Source organism: Bemisia tabaci, chromosome 2 (assembly GCF_918797505.1).
Source record: "Bemisia tabaci chromosome 2, PGI_BMITA_v3".
Taxonomy (NCBI): Eukaryota; Metazoa; Arthropoda; class Insecta; order Hemiptera; family Aleyrodidae; genus Bemisia; species Bemisia tabaci.
This window is the reverse complement of record NC_092794.1, coordinates 24,997,276-25,022,043: the sequence shown is the minus strand read 5'-3', so window position 1 is coordinate 25,022,043 and position 24,768 is coordinate 24,997,276. Positions and strand designations below refer to the sequence as shown.

The 24,768-nt window shown below is 41.7% G+C and overlaps 1 protein-coding gene across 3 annotated transcripts in view; it reads left to right on the top strand.

The window, feature by feature from the left end:
* Positions 1-24,768, top strand: part of tty (tweety) — a 106,988-nt gene that overhangs the window by 49,865 nt on the left and 32,355 nt on the right. For all 3 annotated transcript variants that reach the window (XM_019040369.2, XM_019040379.2, XM_019040361.2), the window contains exon 3: positions 22,153-22,319. In XM_019040369.2, coding sequence (XP_018895914.1) covers positions 22,182-22,319 — 138 coding nt within the window. In that variant the 5' untranslated portion in view covers positions 22,153-22,181. The remainder of the gene's footprint in view (positions 1-22,152; positions 22,320-24,768) is intronic.

The following is a 24,768-nucleotide window of genomic DNA, read 5'->3' as shown; positions in this document are numbered from 1 at the left end:
TGTGCGCCGAGTTCGGGTCACTTTTTCGATACATTTTCGATCCAAAATGGCGGTGTGGAATACGTGGTAATTCCTATCTCCTTTGTTGTTGTTGTTGTTGTCATCGGATGGCCGGATACCCGTGTATCGCAAACAATCGATTATGTATCGAAAAAGTGACCCGTCGTCACACAGGAGTCTCGGAATTCGGGACACGGAAAATGCTTAAAAGTGGCGCCAGCTCTCCCACTTACATTACGACTCTATGTACTCTATGAGAATTTCCCAAAGATGCACAAAAATTTTTTTAAAAAAAAAGAAAAGAAAAGTTGCTGTTTAGACAAATCTTATCATTTTTAGATAATCCACAAGAACTAAGCATTAAAACACGATTCTATGCCCAGCGCAACTGACCTATTTATTCGCATAGAAATTTCATTTAAAATAACAGACAAATCCCAAATGAAATAATAGTAGACATCCTCTAATTGGACTCTCCTATTCACTCTTTACTGCACAATCTGCCTAATAAAGCGTTTTTCCTGCACTTGACAGCTTTGCGCGGTATTCAACATAGCCACGGCCAGTCTCAAGTGTCTCATTACAGTTTATACTATTATCAAATACATTGTTAACCTAGGAGAGACTAATTAAGCCTTTGATGATATCGCTTTTCAGTATTTAAGTTCACCAACTTATCGCCCAACTTACGTCACGACAGCAGTCTTATTAGACACTGCGCAGAGTTGTCAAATATTGGTGACTCATCTGTATTTGAACTTAATTTTTCAGAAATGCTTCTATCAGACACTGCGCAGAGTTATCAAATATTTGTGACTCATCTGTGTTTGAACTTATAATTTTTCAGAAATGCCTTTATTAGACATTGCGTGGAGTTGTCAAATATTGGCGACTCATCTGTATTTGAACTTAATTTTTATTGTAGCATCCTTTTTGGACTCATCTGTATTTGAACTTAATTTTCATTGTAGCATCTTTTTTGACACAGAAACTTCTAAATAATGCGAACCTCTTACGTAGATTGCAAAGTAGTAAGGAATTCCAGACTTTCGATAAGCTTACAGTGATTTTAAGTTTATTTTCCGTAAGGAGCAACTCTCATTTTCGCGCTAGCGAAAGTTTGCTACAGACCCGTTTGTTTGTTATCAGAAGAAAATTGGCAACGTTTAAATGTACATACGGCGTTTCTCCTTAGCAAGCCTGCACTGCTGATCGCAATCGGGTCCCCTCAGCCCCGGGCGCCATTGGGTGCCCAACTGCCTAGTGCCCACGTGTTTTCGTGAAAAGAACGCCGCGTGCGCATTTACAAGTCGCCAAATCTCTCCAATTATAAACTAGTTTTCGTTGAGGAAAGTCATGCACACTTATTCTCGGTGTTCCTTTAGAAGGTTCGTATTTCACTAGATGAAAGGCAACGCCCCGATGTTGATACAGCGTTCTTCCTCAGAACGGTGTATTGGTGAGTTTCGAAGATTCTGGTGGAGGAGCCAGAACCGCCGCGCCGCACGGTGGGTCGAGTCAATTAGAGAGGTCGGACATGAAATGTTTGACTAAAACTGGAAATTTTTATGTTTATTACGTCACATTTTAAACTTTGAGGGGTGCTTCTTGAAGAAAATCACACTGGAAAACCAATGAAACCACTTTTAGAACTTCAAAGTCTTGCATACATGGAGGTTATAAGCGTTTAAAGTTTCCAAATTTTGTCCGACCTCTCCTATTAACTCGATCCATTGTGCGCCGTTTGCCCCGTTCCGCCTACGACGGCCCCTTTCCTCTCCGATTTTTAAATGGAGAGGATTGAACCCATCTGCCGCCCGAAGATAAAACGCCGTATGAGCATCTGGACGTTGCCAAATTTCTTTTAATGAAATAAAACATTTTTTAAAAACTCGGAAATTTTCTCTGAGAATTTTTCTCGCGATTGACTAATGGTGCGCGTTATAAATTTGTGCAGAAAGATAATTTTTATCGGGTAAAACACGGCTACATTCAGATTTACAGCAGTCGTGGGATAAACCTAATCAGTGATTTTCAACGTCATTCAACCTTCGTGACGTCATTCGCCCGCTAGTTCTCCAACCCCCCCCCCCCCCCCGTTGGAAATTCGCTTATTTTCTTTTAGTTATGGGAAACGGGAAAGTTCTGGATTTTTTAGCGCTACGTCGGTTTAGGTTGTAATAACGAGACTATATTGTCTTCACACAAACGTAGGAACATGGTTTTTGAGCCTGGGAGGAGCTAGTCTAGCTGAGAATGTTGAAATCGGGCATGGATACTGCACGGTACGTGTGTGTTGGCTGCAGTGATGGAGGAATCAGGTTGCTTACTCTGCTGCAAAACGTGGCTAATCGTAAGTCACGGAGTAATAAATACTTGAAAACACAGAATTATACGGAGATTCCTTCCAATTTCCGCAGAAGGTCCGGTAATTTTTACAAATTTTTGGAAGTCTTAGGAGAATTTCCGAGTAGGTATCGATTATATTTTACGCCGTTCGATCAGAGGCAGGTTTCTGCGGAAAATGTAAGGAAGTAATGAAATGTTGATCCGGGGACGTCGCAAGGAATTCTCATTTAAAAAGAAGAATAAGAAAAGAATCTCTGATATTACAACGCCGCGTTTCCCAAGACGGAACATTTTTCTGAGATTTCGCATGATATTCCTCGAGAAAATTTTCAAGTAGACACTTTCTCGAAGTTGCTGAGTGCTGAGTCTAGGGAATAGGGATTGACAATTTCAAGTGCGAAAGAACCTTCCCTGGCGAGTTCCCGACTAAAATCTACTCTCCCGGGAAACTTTGATCGACAGAAACACCGATGCTCACCGTAAGGCCTTGCCCACACGAGCATGATTCGAGGAACTTGTTCCAGGAACTTTTTATATCTTACCTATAACTTGTTCCTTGAATCCCCAGTTCGTGGAACTAATTCGTCCGAACTGTGCTCGCGTGGACAAGGCCTAAAGTCTCCAGGAAGAGCCACCCGGAAACTTTCCCGTTCCCGGCACTTGGCTCTCCCGGGAAACTTCATCCCACAGCAGGAAGTTTGCTACTTCCAAATCAGAGGAAAATCGTTGTTCTATTTTCATCATCGAGGTCAACGATGTCATAGAATGACGGTTTTTATTACTGCTTTGATTTTTAGCTCTTCCCACCAAAATGCCTGCAGCTCGCTGACAAACAAAGGCCGAAAATCTCCAGAAAGAGCCACCGGGAACACTCCCGGAGACTTTCCCGTTCCCGCCACTTGGCTCTCCCTGGAAACTTTATCCCACAGTAGGAAGTTCGCTACTTCCAAATCAGAGGAAAATCGTTGTTCTATTTTCATAATCGAGGTCAAGAATGTCATAGAATGACGGTTTTTATTACTGCTTTGATTTTTAGCTCTTCCTACCAAAATACAATACATGCATCTCGCTAACGAACAAAGGCTTAAAATCTCTAGGATGAGGAAGAGCCACCGGGAATGCTCCCGGAGGCTTTCCCGTTCCCGGCACTTGGCTCTCCCGGGAAACTTATTCCATAGCAGGAAGTTTGCTACTTCCAAATCAGAGGAATATCGTTGTTCTGACGGTTTTTATGACTGCTTTGATTTCTAGCTCTTCCCTCCGAAATGCATGCAGCTCGCTAGCAAACCCTTTCGTCTTGTCCGCGTCCACCCTCGTCCTTCACGCGCATTCTTCGTCTTCGTCGCGCTTCCTAGGCAGAATGCGCCGACCGTGAAGGGTCTTCGGACCCCGAGCACGTCCACCGGCACTGTGCCAGCGCTGTTGATTCCAGGAGTGGGGGGGGGGGGGGTGTTGGTTGTGTTTGTTGTTCTTTGTAGTCCCCCCCCCTCCTCCACCTACAAGCATGTTATGAGCAAGGTAATTGCTGATTGTCCATTACCGTGGCGTAGAGGAGCCTTTGATCCCGCGTCTGCGACCGACGCGACGACCGCGGACATCCATACGTTGCCAGATTTCTTTCGACTAAATATTGATTCTCGAGGAATGGTTTAAATATGTTTTCTTCAGATTGTCAGGTGTATTACAATTCTTTGCGGAGAAAATTCCCTGAAAAAATGGAAGGAAACTATACTGCCGTGCTAAGGGAAAACGCCATATGTACATTCGAGAGTTGCCAAATTGCCCCGGATAAAACTTGTATTTTTGAGAACGATTATGCGGATTCTTCCCTCAAATTTTCAGACATTTTAGACGAAATTGAAGGGGGAAATTCACGATTTTCTTGTGAATTAATCTTTAATTGAAGGAATTGTGGCAACGTCTGAAGGTTTGTGCGGAGTTCTTCCTTAGCACGGTAGTATATTTTCAAGTTTTTCTGAAAATTCGTATTTTTTTGTCGAAAGAAATTTGGCAACGTTGGACTGCTTATACAGCGTTTTTCCTCAGCATGGCAGGATGGTTCCGCAACGAAGACCGGAGCTCGGCTGCAGTGACTCATGCACCCGGTGCTTCGCGCGCCTGGGGCATGACGGCGCGGCGCCATGCTCCAAGATCATCGCCCTAGTTTGAGTGGAATGCATTTTGCAGAGCTTTTTCATGCTCAAAAACATTATGAATTCAGAGGAAATTTTATAATTTTGGTTTTAAATTCTGAGAGATTTGTTGCCCTTTGGAAGCACGAGAGTTAGGGCTGCCACAGTCAGGGAAAACCGGGAATGTCAGGGAATTTGAAAAAGTCAGGAAAAACCTGCAAATGTCAGGAAAAAAGTGTTCATCCACCCTTATTTGCATTTTAGAATGGGTTCGACGTTTTGAGCAGCAAATTTTACGTCGTGCTTCAGCTGATTTGAAAGTATGAAGCTTTAAGAGGTACCGTATGCTTTCTTGTTACATGAACTCTCTTCCGGTTCCTTCTTAAGGCCCAGATACACCTGCGAGTTGCAAGCGCTTGTTGAGAGTGAAATACCAATCGGAAACCACGATTTCGATCGCTCGACGTCGAGCTATCTGAATCAGTGCTCCCATTTCCCGGAACTAGTTCCAAATTCCGGAATTTTTGAGATTTTACTCAATTTTTCCCGGAATTTTTAAAATTTCCAAAGTCTTCCGGATCTTTTGAGCTTTCCGGAAATTTCTTGGAAATTTTGAAAACATCCAAAAGGAATCCCGGAACTTTTGACGGTCATTTAGTGGGTGAAATCGGAACAAAAAAGTTCCGAATCCCGCAACTCTTAACGGACTTGGAATGGGCCCATTCCAAGTCCGGAAAGCTCCGGAGCTCTGATCTGAATCGTCTTTGCATATCGGTGTTTCACTTTCAACGAACAGGAAAACTCGCAGGCGTATCTGCCGCTTTAGCTGTAATCAGTCCTCTTCACACGATCAGGTTTTTTTGTGAGCGAGCGTGGCAAGTGAGCCACCAGGCGCAGTGTGCGGTCCACACGTCGTCGTCGGGTTGGTATGCAGTGCCGCACCCTCGTTTGGTTGTTTCAGCTTGGGTCAATATTTTGTCTATGTCCCAACTCGGCGGCGCTCAGTGGAACGAGCTCACGGAAGAGGTCGGACATGAAATTTTTGGATACAATTTCAGATTTTTATGTTTATTTTGTTACAAATTCAATTTCAAGGAGTGTTTCCTGTTTCTGTTAGGAAATTTCACGATAAAAATAAAACCACTTTTTAACACTTTTGCTTCATATTTTTGAAAATATAAGCTTTCAAAGTTTCCAGATTTTCTCCGACTTTTGCAATTGACTCAGCCCAGTGTGCGGCGTCATTCCTTGCTTTTCGACTCATCGCTGACTTAATCGTTCCGTAATCAGGCGCAGGCGTCGCTAGCTGTCATCGCCAAGACTTTATCTTCCGAAATTGGTCGTATTTTACTCAGGCGGGATTGCTGAGGAACTTCAGAAAGTTTAGAAGAATCAGGAAAAAATTCCATTTTTTTCCAACCTATCGTCAGAACATTTTAGCTATTTTCGCACCACCAACTGAGAGTATGCAGATCTCTCAATATCTATAGCAATACCAAGGTGTCTACAAGTTCGGAAAGTCCGGAAATAGTACTGATTTTTCAAGGGCGGCCCGGAAGTACTGTAAAAGTGCGGAAATTCCGCAAGAAGGTCTGGAATTTTTACTTTATCGCTTCCCTCGCGGGTAGATTGTGGTAGGAAGTAGACTGTGTTTCATTTTATGGTCATTTTTGTCGCAATTTGAGCGAGAAATTCAAATTTTTGAAATTTTTTAAACAATTTTTGGCTTAAAAACCTTGGATAGGATTAACAGGGTATCTGCTGAGCGGAAAAAGCGCGGGTACACTGATAAAGCACGGATCTTGGAAGACCGATACAGAAGTAGGGAAAATGCATGGAAATTCGAGATTTTTGTCATAAACTCTTGAAAATAGCCTTGGGGGTATGCTATTTCTGAACATAATCCATTCATCAAGTTTTCCGTTTAATTCCTCGCGTTTTTCTGTTGATTCCTTTGTCATTTAACTTTCCCAAAGTATTACTTGCTTACGCTTTCCCCGCTGCTCGATTGTCCCTCGCACAGTTGAAAATGCCTGTTACGTAAGGGAAAAGTAAGGCAAAAGCAAGGATGTTTGAGAATCCCCTATGAACTGGAATTTTAATGTCAGGGTACCAGCAGACACCCTGATAGATTCCTTTACAAGTCGGGCGTTAGATTTTTCCCCCAATCTGTGCAGGGTGGTTGCAAAGTAAAATGGAAGCAGGATGCACTTGCAAGTAACTCGTGAAAATTTGTGAGTTTTAACAACCATGGAATGGAAAAGTAAGGCAAAAGCAAGGATGTTTGAGAATCCGCCATAAACAGGAATTTTAATGTTAGGGTACCAGCAGACACCCTGATAGATTCCTTCACAAGTCGGGCGTTAGATTTTTCCCCCAATCTGTGCAGGGTGGTTGCAAAGTAAAATGGAAGCAGGATGCACTTGCAAGTAACTTGTGAAAATTTGTGAGTTTTAACAACCATGGAATGGAAAAGTAAGGCAAAAGCAAGGATGTTTGAGAATCCGCCATAAACAGGAATTTTAATGTCAGGGTACCAGCAGACACCCTGATAGATTCCTTTACAAGTCGGGCGTTAGATTTTTCCCCCAATCTGTGCAGGTGGTTGCACAGTAAAATGGAAGCACTTGCAAGTAACTCGTGAAAATATGTGAGTTTTAACAACCATGGAATGGAAAAGTAAGGCAAAAGCAAGGATGTTTGAGAATCCCCGATAAACAGGAATTTTAATGACAGGGTATCAGCAGACACCCTGATAGATTCCTTTGCAAGTCGGGCGTTAGATTTTTCCCCCTAATCTATGAAGGGTGGTTGCACAGTAAAATGGAAGCACTTGCAAGTAACTCGTGAAAATATGTGAGTTTTAACAACCATGGAAGGGAAAAGTAAGGCAAAAGCAAGGATTTTTGAGAATTCCCTATAAACCGGAATTTTAATGAGCGGACACCCTGATAGATTCCTTTGCAAGTCGGGCGTTAGATTTTTCCCCCTAATCTATGAAGGGTGGTTGCAAAATAAAATGGGAGCACTTGGAAGTAACTTGGAAGAAAATATGTGAGGTTCGACAACGATGGCCAGGGACGGAGGCCATACAAGACTGCAAGACGCCGTGCACCCCTGCCGCTCGGCAGAATCCCCGGAAGGGATTTTCGGCATTGTGCAACTCACTCGCATCCCCGCGAACCCGCGACCCCACGAGGCCACGACCGGGGAAAGAAAGGCCTTTGTCCTTTCGTGTCGTTGTCGTGTGTCTGAGCTGAGGCCCGTGCCGTGCGCCGTCCTAGGCCATGAGCCATGCCGTGTCGCCATCTCAGATGTCGCGCCAAAGTCATGGATATACTCGAGGATTTTAGCCGTGAAACTTGTGGTTTTACAATTGACACCGAGTAATTTTGGAATAACAGGGTGTCTATCGGTCCCCGAAAGTCCCCGATTTTCTTGTTCAGGTCCCTAAAAAATGACAAAAACCGTCCTCAACACCGGCATTTTCAAATTTTCCTGCTAGCCGCGGCGGCGCGGCATAACCAGTAGTAAAGGCCTAGATACATACGGCGATTAATCGCCGCGATTGAAACACGAAAGCCAATGGAGAGCCTTGATTTCGATAATTCGACGACAATGGATCGAAATCAAGGCTCCTCATTGGCTTCCGTCTTTCAATCGCGGCGATTAATCGCCGTGTGTATCTAGGCCTTAAGGGTAGGCAATCTATGAATTCAAATTATCCAGAGTGATTTATAATCACAATTGTTGGGAACCGTCGTTGGTAAAGCACGTATTTGACTTGGTTTTTGCATAAACTTACTCTTGTTTGTGAAAAAACGCTTACTTATGAATTTTCTTGTTCATTTTCGTTTGATATTGGAGTCGAAAGATTGACAGTGACATTTTTCGTTTTCAAAGGTTACCTACACTTTTGGGCCCTAAGAGCTACTCATTTCGAGTGTTCCATACTCTCCCTTTATAGGTACTTTACTGTATACTGCCGTGTTAAGGAAAAACGCCGCATGAACCTTTAGGCGTAGCCAAATTTCCTCTAATAAATCACGAATTTTCGGGAAAATATGTGAACGTTTTTCTTCCAATTTTTCAGATAATTTCGTTCGCAATTTTACCTAAATTTCCTGAAAACTTCAAAGAGAAATATCCGTAGCTCTCCTCAAAAATAAACATTTTACCGAAGGAAATTCGGCAACTCTCGAATGTTCATACGGCGTTTTTCGTTAGCACGGCAGTTTACGCCACTGGGCTTGTCTAGAGTCTCTTTATACTGAGAGTCAAGACAACACCCCTCATGGAGTCACAAACGGGAATAAAGATTACACAAATTGAACGTTTTTCGTAATCTTTGATCGGCTCATTCTTAAATTCCTTTCTCCGTTCCTTCTCTCATTCCGTTTGTTCCTTGTCGAACCCGAAATTCCTCGGTCCATTCCAGATTATAATCTTTGCAATTGGTGAAAATGTAATCTTTATTCCCGTTTGTGACACTGTGAAGGCCTAACATCCGGTTAACCAATCAGAAATGGATTCGCATTGTCTTGACTCTCAGTATAAAGGGACTCTAGGCTTGTCCAGATATACCGTCGTTTAAATGCCCCTTTTCGGAAAACCTGGAAATGGAAGTGCGGCACCATGGGCGAATCGTAGGTCTGAGTCAGGATGTGAGGATTTTCCCGGTAGAAACAAGCGTCTCGTGGCGCACCCTCGCCTCGCGTGCGCCCTTTTGCATGCCCCCGTCTCACAAATAAGGGGGGGGGGGGGGAGCTCGGTATGCCAGGTATTAGCTCGACGCTCGCCGCTCGCCGCGGACGTCGCGTCGCCCCGCTCTCGGGACGTGTGTCATTCATCTTGATGAATTCGCTCTCGTGCAAATTTTTTCAGGGATTTCTCCGCGGGACTCGCGCCACGCCGCACGGTGGATCAAGTCAATAGGAGAGGTCGGATAAATTTTGAAAACTTTAGAGGCTTATAACTCCGCTTACACATACTTTTGAGGTCTTAAAAGTAGTTTCATTGGTTTCCACGTGGAATTTACTTTCAGAAACATCCCTTTCAGCCGGATTTCATGCCAAGGGAAACTAGTAACAGGGTTCTTACCGAACAAAAGAGGTCGAGGATTCTTAGGGAGCAAGCAGGTTCTTTACGACGTGAAAAGTCAGGGAATAATGAGAATCGTGGATCGTTTCGACTGCACTGGAAAAAAACACATTGGATCTAGAGTCTAGACTCTTGAAAACATCGACAAGAAAAAATTCTCTTGATTCAATCGGATTTTTGCTTGAATCAAAACGAAATCCGCTTAAATTAAAAGGCTCGGATCTTGACTTAAGCTAGATTCTGATTGGATCAAGAGTACTTTTTCTTGTCGATGTTTTCAAGAGTCTGGACTCTAGATCCAACGTGTTTTTTTTCCAGTGTTCCGTTTATACAAAACTTTGAGGTTTCAAAAGTGGTTCCGTTGGTTTCCACGTGAAATTTTTTCTTCTGAAGAACCCCTTGAAATTTAAAATGTAACGAAATAAACGGCAAAATTTGCAGTTTCAGTCAGCAATTTCATGTCCGATTTCTTTAATTGAATCGATCCACTGTGCGCCGCATAGTGGATCGAGTCTATAGAAGAGGTCGGATAAAATTTGAAAACCTTAGAAGCTTATAGCTCCGTTCATACATAATTTTGAGGTCTTAAAAAAGGTTTCATTGGTTTTCACGTGAAATTTACCTTCAGAAACACCTCTTTCAGCCGGATTTCATGCCGAGGGAAACAAGTAACATGGTTCTTACCGAACGAAAGAGGTCGAGGATTCTTACAGGGAGCAAGCAGGTTCTTTACGACGTGAAAAGTCAGAGAATAATGAGAAACGTGGATCATTGCGACTGGGGGAAGTCATGCAGGGAATCGCAAAAATCGAGGTCGTTTGCGACCAGAAATAGTCAAGGAATCAGAAATGAAGTTTTCCGCCTTTTTTTCTCACTTTATGATGCGCGCGCTCAGAAGCCTTGAATTTTTTTTTGGGGGGGGGGGGGGGGTCGGGGAATGTCCACGAAAAGTCGGATGATCTTAAAATTTCACTGAACTTGCCAACCCTGTGGCCGCAAAAGGAAAATGAAAAGCTTTGCGTTAAAAACGCAAGAGTAAGCCAGCTGAGCGAGCAGATTTCTCACCAGAATACCATAAATAGTATTCTACAATAAAATGCAACCAAATCGTGGAAAAATATTGAGTATTTCACGTATCCGGAATGATCCTGTCTTCGCGAATGCTTCCTTTCCATGCACGCCGGCAGCAGGTTGAACTTCCAAAAGGAAATGAGTAATAGTCTTGTAAGAAAAAAAAAGTATTACGCTAGCTCGTACTTCTTTGCTCATAATGCTTTCCATAATTTTTATTTCTAGTCGAAAGAAAAACAGTAACACGGTAACATAGTGAATGATGGCAAGGTGAAAGAAAGTTCACGTCAATAAAAGCTTGAGGGAGCTATGAATTCTATACCGTGCCCACACTTCAAGATACCCTCCCCATAACTCCTCCCATATTCGTATTAAATGTCAAAGTCCTTCCACTATCATCGTTTTGTTCCGTGGCCAGCCGCCTTTTGCACGAGTGAACTTGATAATAACAATTTACAAGGAAATAAAGCTGCCTCCCGCCCGAGATTATTCAAATGTTAAATGCCTCCAGTGGCGTGGCGTGCATTGCGATATATCGATTGTTCTGTCATTTAAACCTATGGAAAAGGATCGATGGACAGGGTGCTCGCAGCGAACACCTTAATAATCGATTCTTTACCATAGGTATAAATGGCATAACACTCGATACATCGCAATTCACGCCACGCCACTGACCAGTGGCGGGGCGTGCTTTGCGATATATCGATTGATTTGTCATTTAAACCTATGGAAAAGGATCGATGGATAGGGTGCTCGCAGCGAACACCTTATGATCGATTCTTTACCATAGATATAAATGGCATAACACTCGATACATCGCAATTCACGCTACGCCTTTGAATGCCTCCGAAGTGGGATGAGGGGAACAACTATTGTGAGATGAGTAAAAAGGCGTTCGCAACATTATTATCTGCGAATGTCAACTTTTCCCCTCTTTCTGAGTAATCCGCAATGGAAATCCGCCTCTAAAACGAGGCTGTAAAATGAATTTACGATTTGCCAAAAAACAGAGTTGCCAGGTAAAAATTACGAAAGGTCAACAGCCGCCTAATGGGGGCTTTTGATCGAGCCCCTTGACGTCAGATTGAAGTTTCGACTATTTCTATGAAGGACCTTTGTAAGGGGGTCAAGCCTCATAGACTATTGAAGTTTCCCCAAGAGTAATGTGCTGCCTCCTTGCAAAAATTAGTTTTGCGTAAAATATTTTTTTCCCCGGACACCATAAATTAGTAGACTGTGTCATTCTTCAGGAGATTTCCAAGGAGTTGTTCTCGCTTTGATTTCGTTTCGCTGCCTCACTTCCATACTTAAGTTCGTAACATACTTGCCAGAGAACGGCAAAATCTAACTTACTTAATTTTACTTAATTTAACTTAGCTTTTTACTTAATTTTAACATAACGGTCCTCAAAAGTCACCTTTTCTGTTGGTTTTATCGGCGACGAAATCGATTTTATGTGGAGCACTTCACTCGAAGATGGAACCACAGAAACTCGTGATAGGATAAATCGTTGCTTTCCACACGAAAGAACGTAACTCCATTTCAGTGTTGCCAAATTTCCCCTCGAAGCAGGAAATCTTGGGCATTTCTACCTGAAAATTTCACTAATTTATCGTCAGCTTTCATGTACAATTTCAGATACTTTTGGATAAAAATCGTACGAATACATCTTTGGAAAGTAAATTAATCGTTCAAGTCGATTTGGCAACCTTGGAGTGAAGTTACGGTCCTCAGAGGAGGCGACGGAAAGTGATTAGAAATCCGCAGCGCCCTTAACTCGTTGTTTCGTTTTTTATCCATGAAACATATATTTTTGGGAGTAATTTGGCTAGCCTGTCGGGACCCTCCCCCTGTTGGGAGCTTTTGTGATTGGTGAGCATCTGATGCAAGTTGCTTGAGCAATTTCGGAGGTGATGCAGCGGAGTGTGAGCAACAGGAGGCAGGATCCATTGCGATTGCGAAGGCACTTACACTTTAAAGGATCCTATGCTATGGGTATCCTTTTCATCCCGTATAGGTTACCGCGGTGAGTCATCAAATCTGCCTTGTTATCGGGGAGAGCAGAGAGGAGAGGGGGGTTGAAATTGCGATGTTCCGTGATCTATGAACAGTCCCTCCTGGGAAAAAGAGCTCAAAGTTTGAAAATTACATCAAGTCTTACATATAAGCAAAAAGTGTTCATTGGAATTATTGGAATTGATAGACAAAGCTATAGACAAAAAAGACATAGGGAGTACGGAGCGCTCCTATTGGTTCAAATGGGTGGTTCTTATAAAGTAAGAGAGTAAATGATGGACCAGCTGTAGGGTCTTTGGTGGGTTGCCGTTAGTCTATTACCTACCTCCTAAGTCCACTGCCACCACCCGCTTCCACCAATAGGATCCCTCCAAATCCCTTTTGTCGTCTTTGTCTATAGCTTTGTCCATCAGCTTCAATAATCGGTCCGGGCCACCAAACTTCCTTTGGATCATATCGTCGTTCCCCTCACGAAAGAACGTAGTTACATTTCAATGTTTCCAAATTTCCCCTCGCAAATTGCAATTTTCCCAGGAGAATTTTAGTAATTTCTAACTGAATTTTCACTGATTTTTCCTCGGATCTCATGCAACAATCAGACAAAGAGCGACGCCAAGAATGGCACAATTTGGGCCAGAAGGGATTTTTCTGAAACCGGGCCCAAACGATACCTTATGATACCCTAAAACTCTGGTTAAAATTTTAGCTTGAGTATACGCACGGTTTTTGAGAAATGAGGGGGCAAAGTTGCCAAATCGCCATCATTCTGGACAGCATTTCTACAGCAAAAAGACGGGGAAAATGGACGAGAAAGTTACACCTTTGATGGATTTCGGCTGTAAATGTTCTTATTGGGCCCCCAAGCATTTAACTGTGTTCAGTTTCAAAAATTTTGATCGCACAGTGGTCCAAAGTGGGGAGAAATCGGCGACAAATCAGGATTCTTTGTCAAATTTTTAAAAATGGAAATAAAATTGTCGGTCTGCTGCAGTTTTCATGGCTAACAATGTTCTTATCGGTCCTCAATGCTTGAAATTGTGTTCAGCTTCACAAATTTACATCGCACAGTGGTCAAAAATGCGGGAATTAGTGGACAAATTAAGATCCTCTGTGAGACTTTTTAAAAATGAAGTGAAACTGTTGGTCCCCAGTAGAGTTTAGATCCCGGAAAAATTCATGTATTTAATTTTCTTAATTATTCCTGCATGTCAGACCGTATTGTCTATAGAACGTTGTTATAGAATAAACTTTGTCGCATTATCTCAATAAAATATACAAACTTTCAGAAATTTAAAAAAAAGAAGGAAAAATGGAGAGAAAAATTAAAAAATGATTTAAGTAGTCCAAAAAAAAATTTAAAGAATTTTTCCGGGATCTAAACTCTACTGGGGACCAACAGTTTCACTTCATTTTTAAAAAGTTTCACAGAGGATCTTAATTTGTCCACTAATTCCCTCATTTTTGACCACTGTGCGATGTAAATTTGTGAAGCTGAACACAATTTCATGCATTGAGGACCGATAAGAACATTGTTAGCCATGAAAACTGCAGCAGACCGACAATTTTATTTCCATTTTTAAAAATTTGACAAAGAATCCTGATTTGTCGCCGATTTCTCCCCACTTTGGACCACTGTGCGATCAAAATTTTTGAAACTGAACACAGTTAAATGCTTGGGGGCCCAATAAGAACATTTACAGCCGAAATCCATCAAAGGTGTAACTTTTTCGTCCATTTTCCCGTCTTTTTGCTGTAGAAATGCTGTCCAGAATGATGGCGATTTGGCAACTTTGCCCCCTCATTTCTCAAAAACCGTGCGTATACTCAAGCTAAAATTTTAACCAGAGTTTTAGGGTATCATAAGGTATCGTTTGGGCCCGGTTTCAGAAAAATCCCTTCTGGCCCAAATTGTGCCAAAAAACGGTCGTTTTTGGCATCGCTCTTTTGGACGAGAATCTAACTGGTATATTCTCGTAAAAAAAAATTGAATTCGTTGATTCAATTTTTTAACTTGAGAACGGAGTTACGCCCCTTCGTGCGGGAAATGACGATATCATTTTAAATGATAGGTAGTCAGAAATTTTAGTATGACTTACACTTTTTTTTCCGGGTGCCTGTTATAAATCTCATTCCGACATTATTTACCCTGAAAAGAATGGATGTTTTTTACATCATTCGCGCCTAAAATCTGAGCCTGTGGTGGCATTGCAGCCCGTCCCTCAATATTTGGTTTGCAAGGAGCGCGCCAGCGCGGGTGCCGGTGTAGTGAGTCGCGTCGCACAGTGGATCAAGTCGATTGGAGAAGTCGGACATGACATTTTTTACTTAAACTGAGAATTTTGGTGTTAATTTCGTCACATTTTAAATTTCAAGGGGGCTTCTAGAAGAAACTTTCACGAGGAAACCATTGGAACCACTTTTAGAACATCAAAGTTCTGTATAAACGGAGTTATAAGCGTATAAAGTTTCCAAATTTTGTCTGACCTCTGTCATTGACTCGATCCGCTGTGCGTCGGTTTGAAACGGAGCAGGAACTACCCTTAAAAATAGGACCGGGGACTCGAGACAGAGATGTGATATTATGAGCACGCGCCCCTATCACCAACCGCGATTGTCAAATCGCCCGAAAATAAGGCAGCGTTCTTATTCTTCAAAAAAAAAAAAATCTAAATTCTGAAATGTTCTAATAGTTACGACGAACTGCTTCTCGAAATGTCGGCTTTTTCACTCGAATCCCCTCGAAATGAATGAAATAACCGATCGCCAATACCGTAAAAACACTTGCATTTTTTTTCCTCCCAAAAGTTGATTGCTTTAAGCACTGAAAGAAGCTAGAGCAGGACAACTTACTCAACAGCCAGCCGACTGTCAAGATACCATCGCTTTTTGGAGCTGAGGATGAGTCAAGAAAGTTTCCTTCAAATCCCTCTAAAGTCAGGAAATTTTAAAATTCACCTAACATGTTATTCGTCAAAAATATGAGGCATTTTTAACTTGAATCCGTGCTTATATCATTCGAAACTGATGATGTCCGAATCATTTCGCTGTTTGCACGAAGTGTATACGAAAATTATGCCGTCCAAAGCACGAAAGCTACAGGTAATTCCTTTCCCGAATCTTGCATTTTTCTTCCGATCAGATCCCAGAATGTTATCATAGAAGGAAGTCCACCTACCATTTGGCTTAATTTCACACTTAAAGTGCCAGATGACGTGTTGGAGTCATTTCATCAGTTCAGACTCAAATTGATCTCATTGGTTATCGGTTTTCATCAGTTTTGTTGATGTTGTTGTTTTTGGATGACAGACATGGCAGGATTCCTTGTCCTTATCCTTCAATATTGTTCGTATGGGTGCGCACTTTTGTGACACCATGGCCAACCAGAATTGAGTTGTCTTGTTAGCTCTGGGTATAAAGGGACCTCTACGATTCGGAAGCCAACACTGGAAAAAAAAACATTGGATCTAGAGTCCAGACTATTAAAATCATCGACAAGAAAATATACTCTTGATTCAATCGGATTTTTGCTTAAATCAAGAACCAATGCCTCTTAATTTGAGCGGATTTCCTTTTGATTTAAGCAAAAATCTGATCGAATCAAGAGTATTTTTCCTTTTCAATGTTTTCAAGAGTCTGGACTCTAGATCCAATGTGTTTTTGTTTTCCAGTGAAGTGGAAGATTTTTCACGAAGTTAAAAAAAAGAGAGACGGAGGAAAGAAACGCATGGAACTGGAAGCGGGCATCCACGTTTGGCACCGCTCTTGCTTATTCCTAGACCAAGCACTCAGACTCTCAGGGACCCACGGATTCCGATAGAGGTCTGCAGCATCTGCCGCGGGCGTGTATCGGGTGGATGTGGTATTTTAGCCGAACCACCCCCTCGCTCGCTCCTCTCCCCCGTCATTGGAGGCTGGGTCCTCTTCAACCCCCTAGGCTTCCCCTCCGCTCCTACAGGAACTGGTCCAGCAGTCTGGGGGCACCGTAGGTGCGGCCTCTCCTTTGACTTCGTATCGCCTTGTCGAATCGGGCGTAGATAGCCACAGAAATCATGGAAATGGGCCAAGTAGAAGGAGCTGTGATAAAAAATGAAAATTAGGGGGTAAAAGAGCGTGTAGATATCAGTATCCTCTCTATTCTAATCAAAGCATTTTTAAGACGCTCGATGGAGTAAGACGGTCCAAAGGTCGAATTCCAAGGAAGGAATCAAAATTCAGAGTGAGGAGAAAGTCATTAAGAATACGGTTTGGCGGGAAAACCTTTGAAACATCATTTTGTTATTCAATTAAAATTATTTACTCATTAACCAATTTCTACAATTTTGCTGGGGGACGGGGGCCCCTAGTCCAATAATAAAACAAATTACACGGCGGGTAACAAGGCTAATTTTCAAGTAAATATCACCAAAACGTTTCGGCTGGAAACTCAGCCTACCTGAGTTGGATAAAACAGTGAAAAAATGTAAAAATCTATAAAACGTAGGTCTGAGTTATCAAAATTTCTTTCATAATTACATTGTTCTCGCTTTGAAAGGTACAGCCAAGTACCACGTTCTTAGATTTTTACAATTTTTTACTGTTCTGTCCAATTTAGAAAGGCTGAGTTTTCAGCAAAAACGTTTTGGTATGATTTACTTGAAAATTAGCCTTGTTACCCGCTGCGTAATTCGTTTTATTATTGTATATCTTGTCACGGGCTGCGGAGCATCAATCATATTTGATATCAGTATCCCAGAGCCAAAAGGTACCTAACTCACATGTTTGGAAAAATGAGTTACGTGTCGTCTTTCGAAATCTCCATTCACGGTTTCGCGTGTGTGCTGAAAATTTGATAGCTCTATCTTACGCCAATTATGAGGCACGGAGTTTCAAAAATTGGGATTTACATTGGAATCGATGGGGCCGACGCGCGGTTTACCCCGATATCTCGAAAAGACTAAGATGGAGTCTGGTACCTTTTGGCTCTGGGGTACTTCCATGATTCAGATTCGTTATTTTAAGTCTCTCTCTGGGCACACGTGCGATTTCTGAAATACACTGGAAAAAAACACATTAGATCTAGAGTTTACACTGAAAAAAAAATCTCGGTGGATTTACTAAGAAAAATGTAAAATTACCAAGAATTCAGGGTTCTATTTGATCCCAGTTTTTTCTCGGTAAAATTACCATTTATGGAATTGGTAATTTTACCGAAAAATCTTGGTAAAATTATTGAACTTTCTAGGTAATTTTACTGGACCTTCGTAAAAACGCCAATATTTTTTATCGACTGTGGTAGAATTACCTACCGAGATAAAATGACAAAGTTACCGGGAATTGATTACCAATAAAAGTGGTATTCTTACCTGAAAAATACAGTAAAAATACCGGTTTTTAGGTAAACTTACCAGTCTGTGTTGGTAAAATTACCAATAATTGGTAAAAAAAGTGAGATGGTAAAGGTACCAACGGACCTTGGTAAAAACGCCGAGAATTTTTTTTCAGTGCAGACTCTTAAAAACATCGACAAAGAAAAAATACTCTTAATTCAATCAGATTTAAGCTTAAATCAAGAACCAAGCCTCTTAATTCGAGCGGATTTCCTTTTGATTCAAGCTTAAATCTGATTGAATCATGAGTCCTTTTTCTTGTCAATGTTTTCAAGAGTCTGGACTCTAGATCCAATGTGTTTTTTTTTTCCCAGTGTACCTTGGGACGCGGAAAATTTGAAAATGCGTTAATAAGGGATGTATTTTCAACTTTTTGGGCGGTTGCATCCACTGACTTTCAATCCATTTGTTTCGACCCTTATTCACCCTATAGACTGCCTGATGGATCAATAAAGAGTGATCTCGAGTGAAATTATGTGGTCAGTTCGATGACCAGTCATGCGGAGGCCGCTAGGGTTCAATTGGACGTACTCGAATCAAAAGGAACCACCTCCATCGGGACAAAGTCCCTGTCATGCGTGTATTCTTCCGGGTCTCGAGATCCAGGTCACAATGGAGATAGCTCCTTTTGATTTAACTACGTCCAATTGGATCCGGACGAGATGACCGGCGCGACGGCGGCGACTCGGACGCGAAAGCTCAGCGGGAGTTCAATTCCGAAAAATCAAAGGCAGTGCCCCGGAACGGGAGCCGGGCCGGTGGCCGGTGCCGGTGTCACGAACAAACGGCGACCTTGGTCCCTCGTTGAAAGGTCGGTCCCTGCCTTTGCCGCTCCTCGATTCGCCGCGCCGCACAGTGGATCGGGCCAAATGGACAGGTCGGACAAAGTTTGGAAACTTTAAACGATTATAACTCTGTTTTTACGAAACCTTAAGGCTTTAAAATTGGTTTCATTGGCAGGGTGTCTAGCATCCAGGAAAAACCGGAAAATATCAGGAATTTTGGCCGATCAGGAAAAAATCAGGAAAGTATCAGGAAAATCGGAAAAATCGGACGTTTTATCAGGAATTTTTCTTACGCAAATCTCCTCAGCGGAGAAGTCTTACTGCTTTTTGCCTACCGTGCCAGGAGTCGTCGCGCCGTCTTTGTTTCCGATAATTTCTCAAAGAAAAATCAGGAAAACATCAGGAATTTTCACACACAAAAAAATAATCAGGAATTTCTCATAAAATATTAGGAAAAATCAGGAAAATATCAGGATTTTTCAAAATTAAAAAATACTAAATACCCTGATTGGTTTTCTTGTGGAATTTTCTTCTAGAAGCTACCCCTAAAAATTTCAAAATATGACGAAAAATACGCCAAAATTTGCAGTTTTAGTCAAAATATTTCATGTTCCGGCCTCTTTAATTGACTCGATCCACTGTGCGCCGGCTGCGATTGGAGCCCAGACTGCCCTCTGCCCCCGACTCTGACTTTCGGGCCATTTCAATTACCTTCCGCGAACGGGCCACCACCGCACTTGAGTCCCTTTATATACTGACAGTAAAGACAATGCGAATCCATTTCTGATTGGTTCCCGTATTTTAGGCCTTCACAGTGTCACAAACGGGCATGAAGATTACAGTTTCACCAATTGCGAAGATTATAAATTGGAATGGACCGGGAAATAGGACGGAGGTACGGCAAGGAACTAATGAAATGGGAATGGGAACGGAGACAGGAATTCGGGAATGGGTTGATTGAAGATTACAGCAAACGTCCGATCTTTTCCAGAAAATTTTGCGAATTTTTCAGCCTCATACAATTTGGCGTGTTCGAGAAGGCTATATCCAACTTCTTTACTACTTTTTAAAGTGAGCGCTGGTAGGTGAAATGATGGATATCTCAAGTTGAGCCTCCGATGGCTCTCTTGTCGTTTTTTTCTTTCATTCTTAGGGATTTTTCAGTATAAATCTCATTTTTCATGACATATTGTACCCTTCTTTAACTCTTTACATGCCGCATCACGATTATATAGATTTTATTTTACCGTTAACAAGGCTCTTTCCGGACATGTAGACGTTACCTTGCTCACAGGGCCGCGGCCACCCAATCAGTTTCGCCTCACACTGGAAAAAAAAACACATAGGATCCCGAGTCCAGACTCTTGAAAACATTGACAAGAAAAAATACTCTTGATTCAATCGGATTTTTGCTTGAATCAAAACGAAATCCGCTTAAATTAAGAGGCTTGGTTCTTGATTTAAGCTAGATTCTGATTGAATCAAGAGTATACTTTTTCTTGTCGATGTTTTTAAGAGTTGGACTCTAGATCCAATGTTTTTTTTTCCAGTGCAAGTTGAAAAAAAAGAAAGATTCTGATTGAATCAAGAGTACTTCTTCTTGTCGATGTTTTTAAGAGTCTGGACTCTAGATCCAATGTGTTTATTTTTCCTGTGCAAGTTGAAAAGAAAAGAAAAAGTCCCTATCTGTCCCTGACTTGACTCTCTGGATTTAAATCTTCGCGCCGCGCGCCGCCTCGCCTCAAAATGCATCACAGGCACATTGATTTCTTTCCTTCGTTTACGACTGCGCTTCACTGTTTGCCGATAAATATTTGTCGGCTCCAATCTCCGAATTGATTACCCGCATGGGATGCTTTGATGACGGGTCATAACTGATAATGACCCGAGGGACGATAAGAAGCTGAGTTGTCGAGGGAATATTTCTCAGATTGAATTCCAGTGAGGAGAGAAAGCAGAACAAAAAAAATGTGTAAACACCGAGGGTTTTTTTTTGGGGGGGGGGGGGGGGTGGAGGCTCCACGAGCGTTGCACACTCAATCTTAATCAGTTACACTGAGGAAGTTAATGCCACAAATTTGTCGTTTTCCAGACGATGTAACTCCATTCCAAGGTTGCAAAGTTGACCCTAACAATTCCATTTTCACGAAAATATGACTCTGCAATTTCTGTCGAAAATTTTGCTAATTTTTCCATCAGAAATAAAAATCTCCATAATTTTCAGTTAAGATGCCTTACAGTTTCCTAGTAAGAATACAATTCGCGGGTGGAAATGTTCCAATGTTTAAAAAAGAAGAAAAATAAAAGAAAGAAAAATGTTTATGCCCTTAGTTTTTTCTACGCAGTATGTGTTTTTTTTTTTTTTTTTTTTTTTTTTTTTTTTTTTTTTTTTTTTTTTTAAATTAACTAGAAACAGTAGATCCTAGTCCTAACTGAAAAATATAATCCCTTTGATCCCATGTGAAGTGCTCGTTATACCCCTCTTAAATGTTACTGGAATTTACTGCCGTGCTAAGAAAAAACGCCGTATGAACATTCGAGAGTTGCCAAATCTCCTCCAATAAAGTGTTTATTTTTGAGGAAAATTATCAATTATATTTTTCCTTAAAATTTTAAGACTTTTCAGATCAAATTATAAAGAAAAGTAGTTGAGGAAATGGAAGAAAAATATTCACAAATTTTCTTGAAAATTAGCGATTTTTCGAAGGGAATTTGGAAACGCCTGAAGGCTCATACGTCTTTTTTCCTTAGCACGGCAGTATAGGCTAACTTGTAGATAATTCACTCCGCAAAGTAGAGCCCAGAACTCGGCCTCACAAATCACAAATCAGCGTGTGCATTCCTGTTTGTTTTTCCATCCCTTATTTATTCGTGAACACTTGACTCAGTCAAATCGTGGCCTTGTGTGTGCGTCCCGTAGCTCCATGGTCGCAAAATAGTTCGCGGAAGTCAACCTTTTCTCCTCATAACTCCATGCAAACTACGCATATTTCATCGCATAATTTGGCATCCCTTCGTTCTGACACTCCTCCGCATTTTCAATGCCAGCCCGCGGGAGCCCCCCCCCCCCCCCCCCCCCCAGTAACCATATAGCATCCCTTATCCCGGTCTTTATGTACAGGATGTCCAGAAGTTAACGTACTCAACGTTCAGAATCGATTTTTCGGCTTTAAACTGTCGAGTTGTTTTAACAATCGGAAATCATGCCAAACACATGGAAAAGTGAGAATAGAAAACTTGCGATCGTATTTTTCCTTGTTACTTATTTAATTGATTCCCCTTTCTTTGAATATCTGTACAGTGTACTTAGTTGCGTTTGTATATTTGTTGCAGAGTCGAAGATGGAAGCTTCGTGATCGAGGATGTACCCGTACTCGATAATGGGGACGCACTACCGGGCGCCGCCGCTGGCCCGACTTTTCCACGCCTTCCCCCATCTCAACGTCAGCCTCCACCTCGTCAATTCTACTTTCGCCATCGAAAGTAACATTTACCTGGAAGTAAGTCCACCATCCCGCCACTTGTATCTTTTTGAATCACAGACGTTATAACACAGTGTAGACGCCACATTGGCTCTGGAGTCCCTTTATTCTGAGAGTCAAGGCAATTTGAATCCATTTCTGATTGGTTCCCGTATTTTAGGCCTCCACAGTGTCACAAACGGGAATAAAGATTACATTTTCACCAATTGCAAAGATTATAATCTGGAATGGACCAGGGAATTACGGGTTCGGCAAGGAACAAACGGAATGAAAGGAGGAACGGAGAAAGGCATTTGAGAATGAGCCGATCAAAGATTACGAAAAACGTTCAATTTCTGTAATCTTTATTCCCGTGTGTGACATCCATGATAGTCCAGGCAAATAAGCCATGAAAGGGGCTATAGCCTGCAAAAATCCCGGGTAGCAATGTTTTCATCGATTCCTATGTAATTTTTGACGCTGAATCCGAATTTCAACTTTGCGCCATTAAATTCGGACCGGAAAGTTGCCATATTTGGCAAAAATGGCCTAAAATCGGCCTTTTTTCCGGATTATGGCCCGTAACTTGCCAAAAATTGATCTGACGATAAAATTAGTTATTTTCAGAAATAAAGCTCGTTAAATTTCCTATAAAATAGTTCCTATACACTTTTTTGCTCAGGGCAAAATCAAGCGTGCTGGCGGGCTCCGAACTTAGTAAAATGTGCGAAAATTGCGCATACTGCAATGTGTTGGGTTATCCTTATTATTTACATCAATTCATTTCAGTAAGTGTAAATTTTATCATCTGCTCTTAATTTGTCCAGTAATTACTCGTCGGACGATTAAAACAGGAGACATCGGGCAAAAACCGCGAAAAACACAATTTTCGCTAATTTTTTAAAGTTCGGAGCCCGCCAGCGCGCTTGATTTTGCCCTGAGCAAAAAAGTGTATAGGAACTGTTTTATAGGAAATTCAACGAGCTTTATTTCTGAAAATAACTAATTTTATCGTCAGATCAATTTTTGGCAAGTTACAGGCCATAATCCGGAAAAAAGGCCGATTTTAGGCCATTTTTGCCAAATTTGGCAACTTTCCGGTCCGAATTTAATGGCGCAAAGTTGAAATTCCGATTCAGCGTCAAAAATTACATAGGAATCGATGAAAACATTGCTACCCGGGATTTTTGCAAAAACCGCAAAAAAACGCGACTTTCGTTCATTTTTCGAAGTTCGGTGCCCGTCAGCGCGCTTAGTTTTGCCTTGAGCAAAAAAAAGTATCGAAACTTTTTTATGGGAAATTTAACGAACTTTTTTTTTAAAACAACCAAATTGTCGTTAGATCAATTTTGGACGAGTCACGCAGGCCATAACCCGCAAAAAACCAAATATTCGCTCATTTTTCAAAGTTTGGAGCCCGCCAACGCGCTTGATTTTGCCTTGAGCAAAAAAGTGTATAGGAACTGTTTTATAGGAAATTCAACGAGCTTTATTTCTGAAAATAACTAATTTTATCGTCAGATCAATTTTTGGCAAGTTACAGGCCATAATCCGGAAAAAAAGGCCGATTTTAGGCCATTTTTGCCAAATTTGGCAACTTTCCGGTCCGAATTTAATGGCGCAAAGTTGAAATTCGGATTCAGCGTTAAAAATTACATAGGATTCGATGAAAACATTGCTACCCGGGATTTTTGCAGGCTCTTTTCCTTGTTTGCCTGGACTATGAGCCGAATTGTCTTGACTCTCAGTATAAAGGGACTCTAATTGGCTCCACAAGCGAGGATGGGCATAGGAGCATGGTTTGTTCTTTTGCAGTTGGGTGACAGTGATCGAGCGAGAAATGGACTCTAGCTTGTCTTGCTGATGAGTTCAGATGCTGCAAATCAAAGCTCGAAATGGAGGTATTGATGCTTGCTCTGCGAGCTGATCGTTGAAATTGATAGACAAAGCGACAGACACGGAAGACAAGGGGGCAACGAAGCGATCCTATTGGTCGGAACGGGTGATTTTTACGGACCAAGGGTGAAATTGATGGACTGACTATGAAGCCCTTCATGGTTTTCCGTTAGTTAGTTTATGACATACCTCTTTTGTCCATTGTAATCACTCGTTTCCACCTATAGGATCGCTCAGTTTTCCTTTTATCCTCTTTGTCTATCGCTTCATCTATCGAATTCAGCAATTGACCAGGGTGGGTCGGTTGGGTTATTGATGCCCCTATTCGGAGCGTGTGATCGCAGTAGTCTGTCATGATAGCGAAGAGAGCAGTAAGTGTCAAATTTTCGAAATCGAGTTTCCTTCAAAATTCGTCTTATCTCTTTCAGATGAAATCGGTGAAATAGCTAAAACAGAAAAATTTATCTAAATTTTTCAAACGAGACTCATGAGAAAGTCGCAAGTGCGCAAAAAATGAAGTTTCAGGCAAGACAACAGTTAGTAACATTATTCCTCCAGAGAGCCAATGAAAACGGTGCTTTCAAGGGAAGTG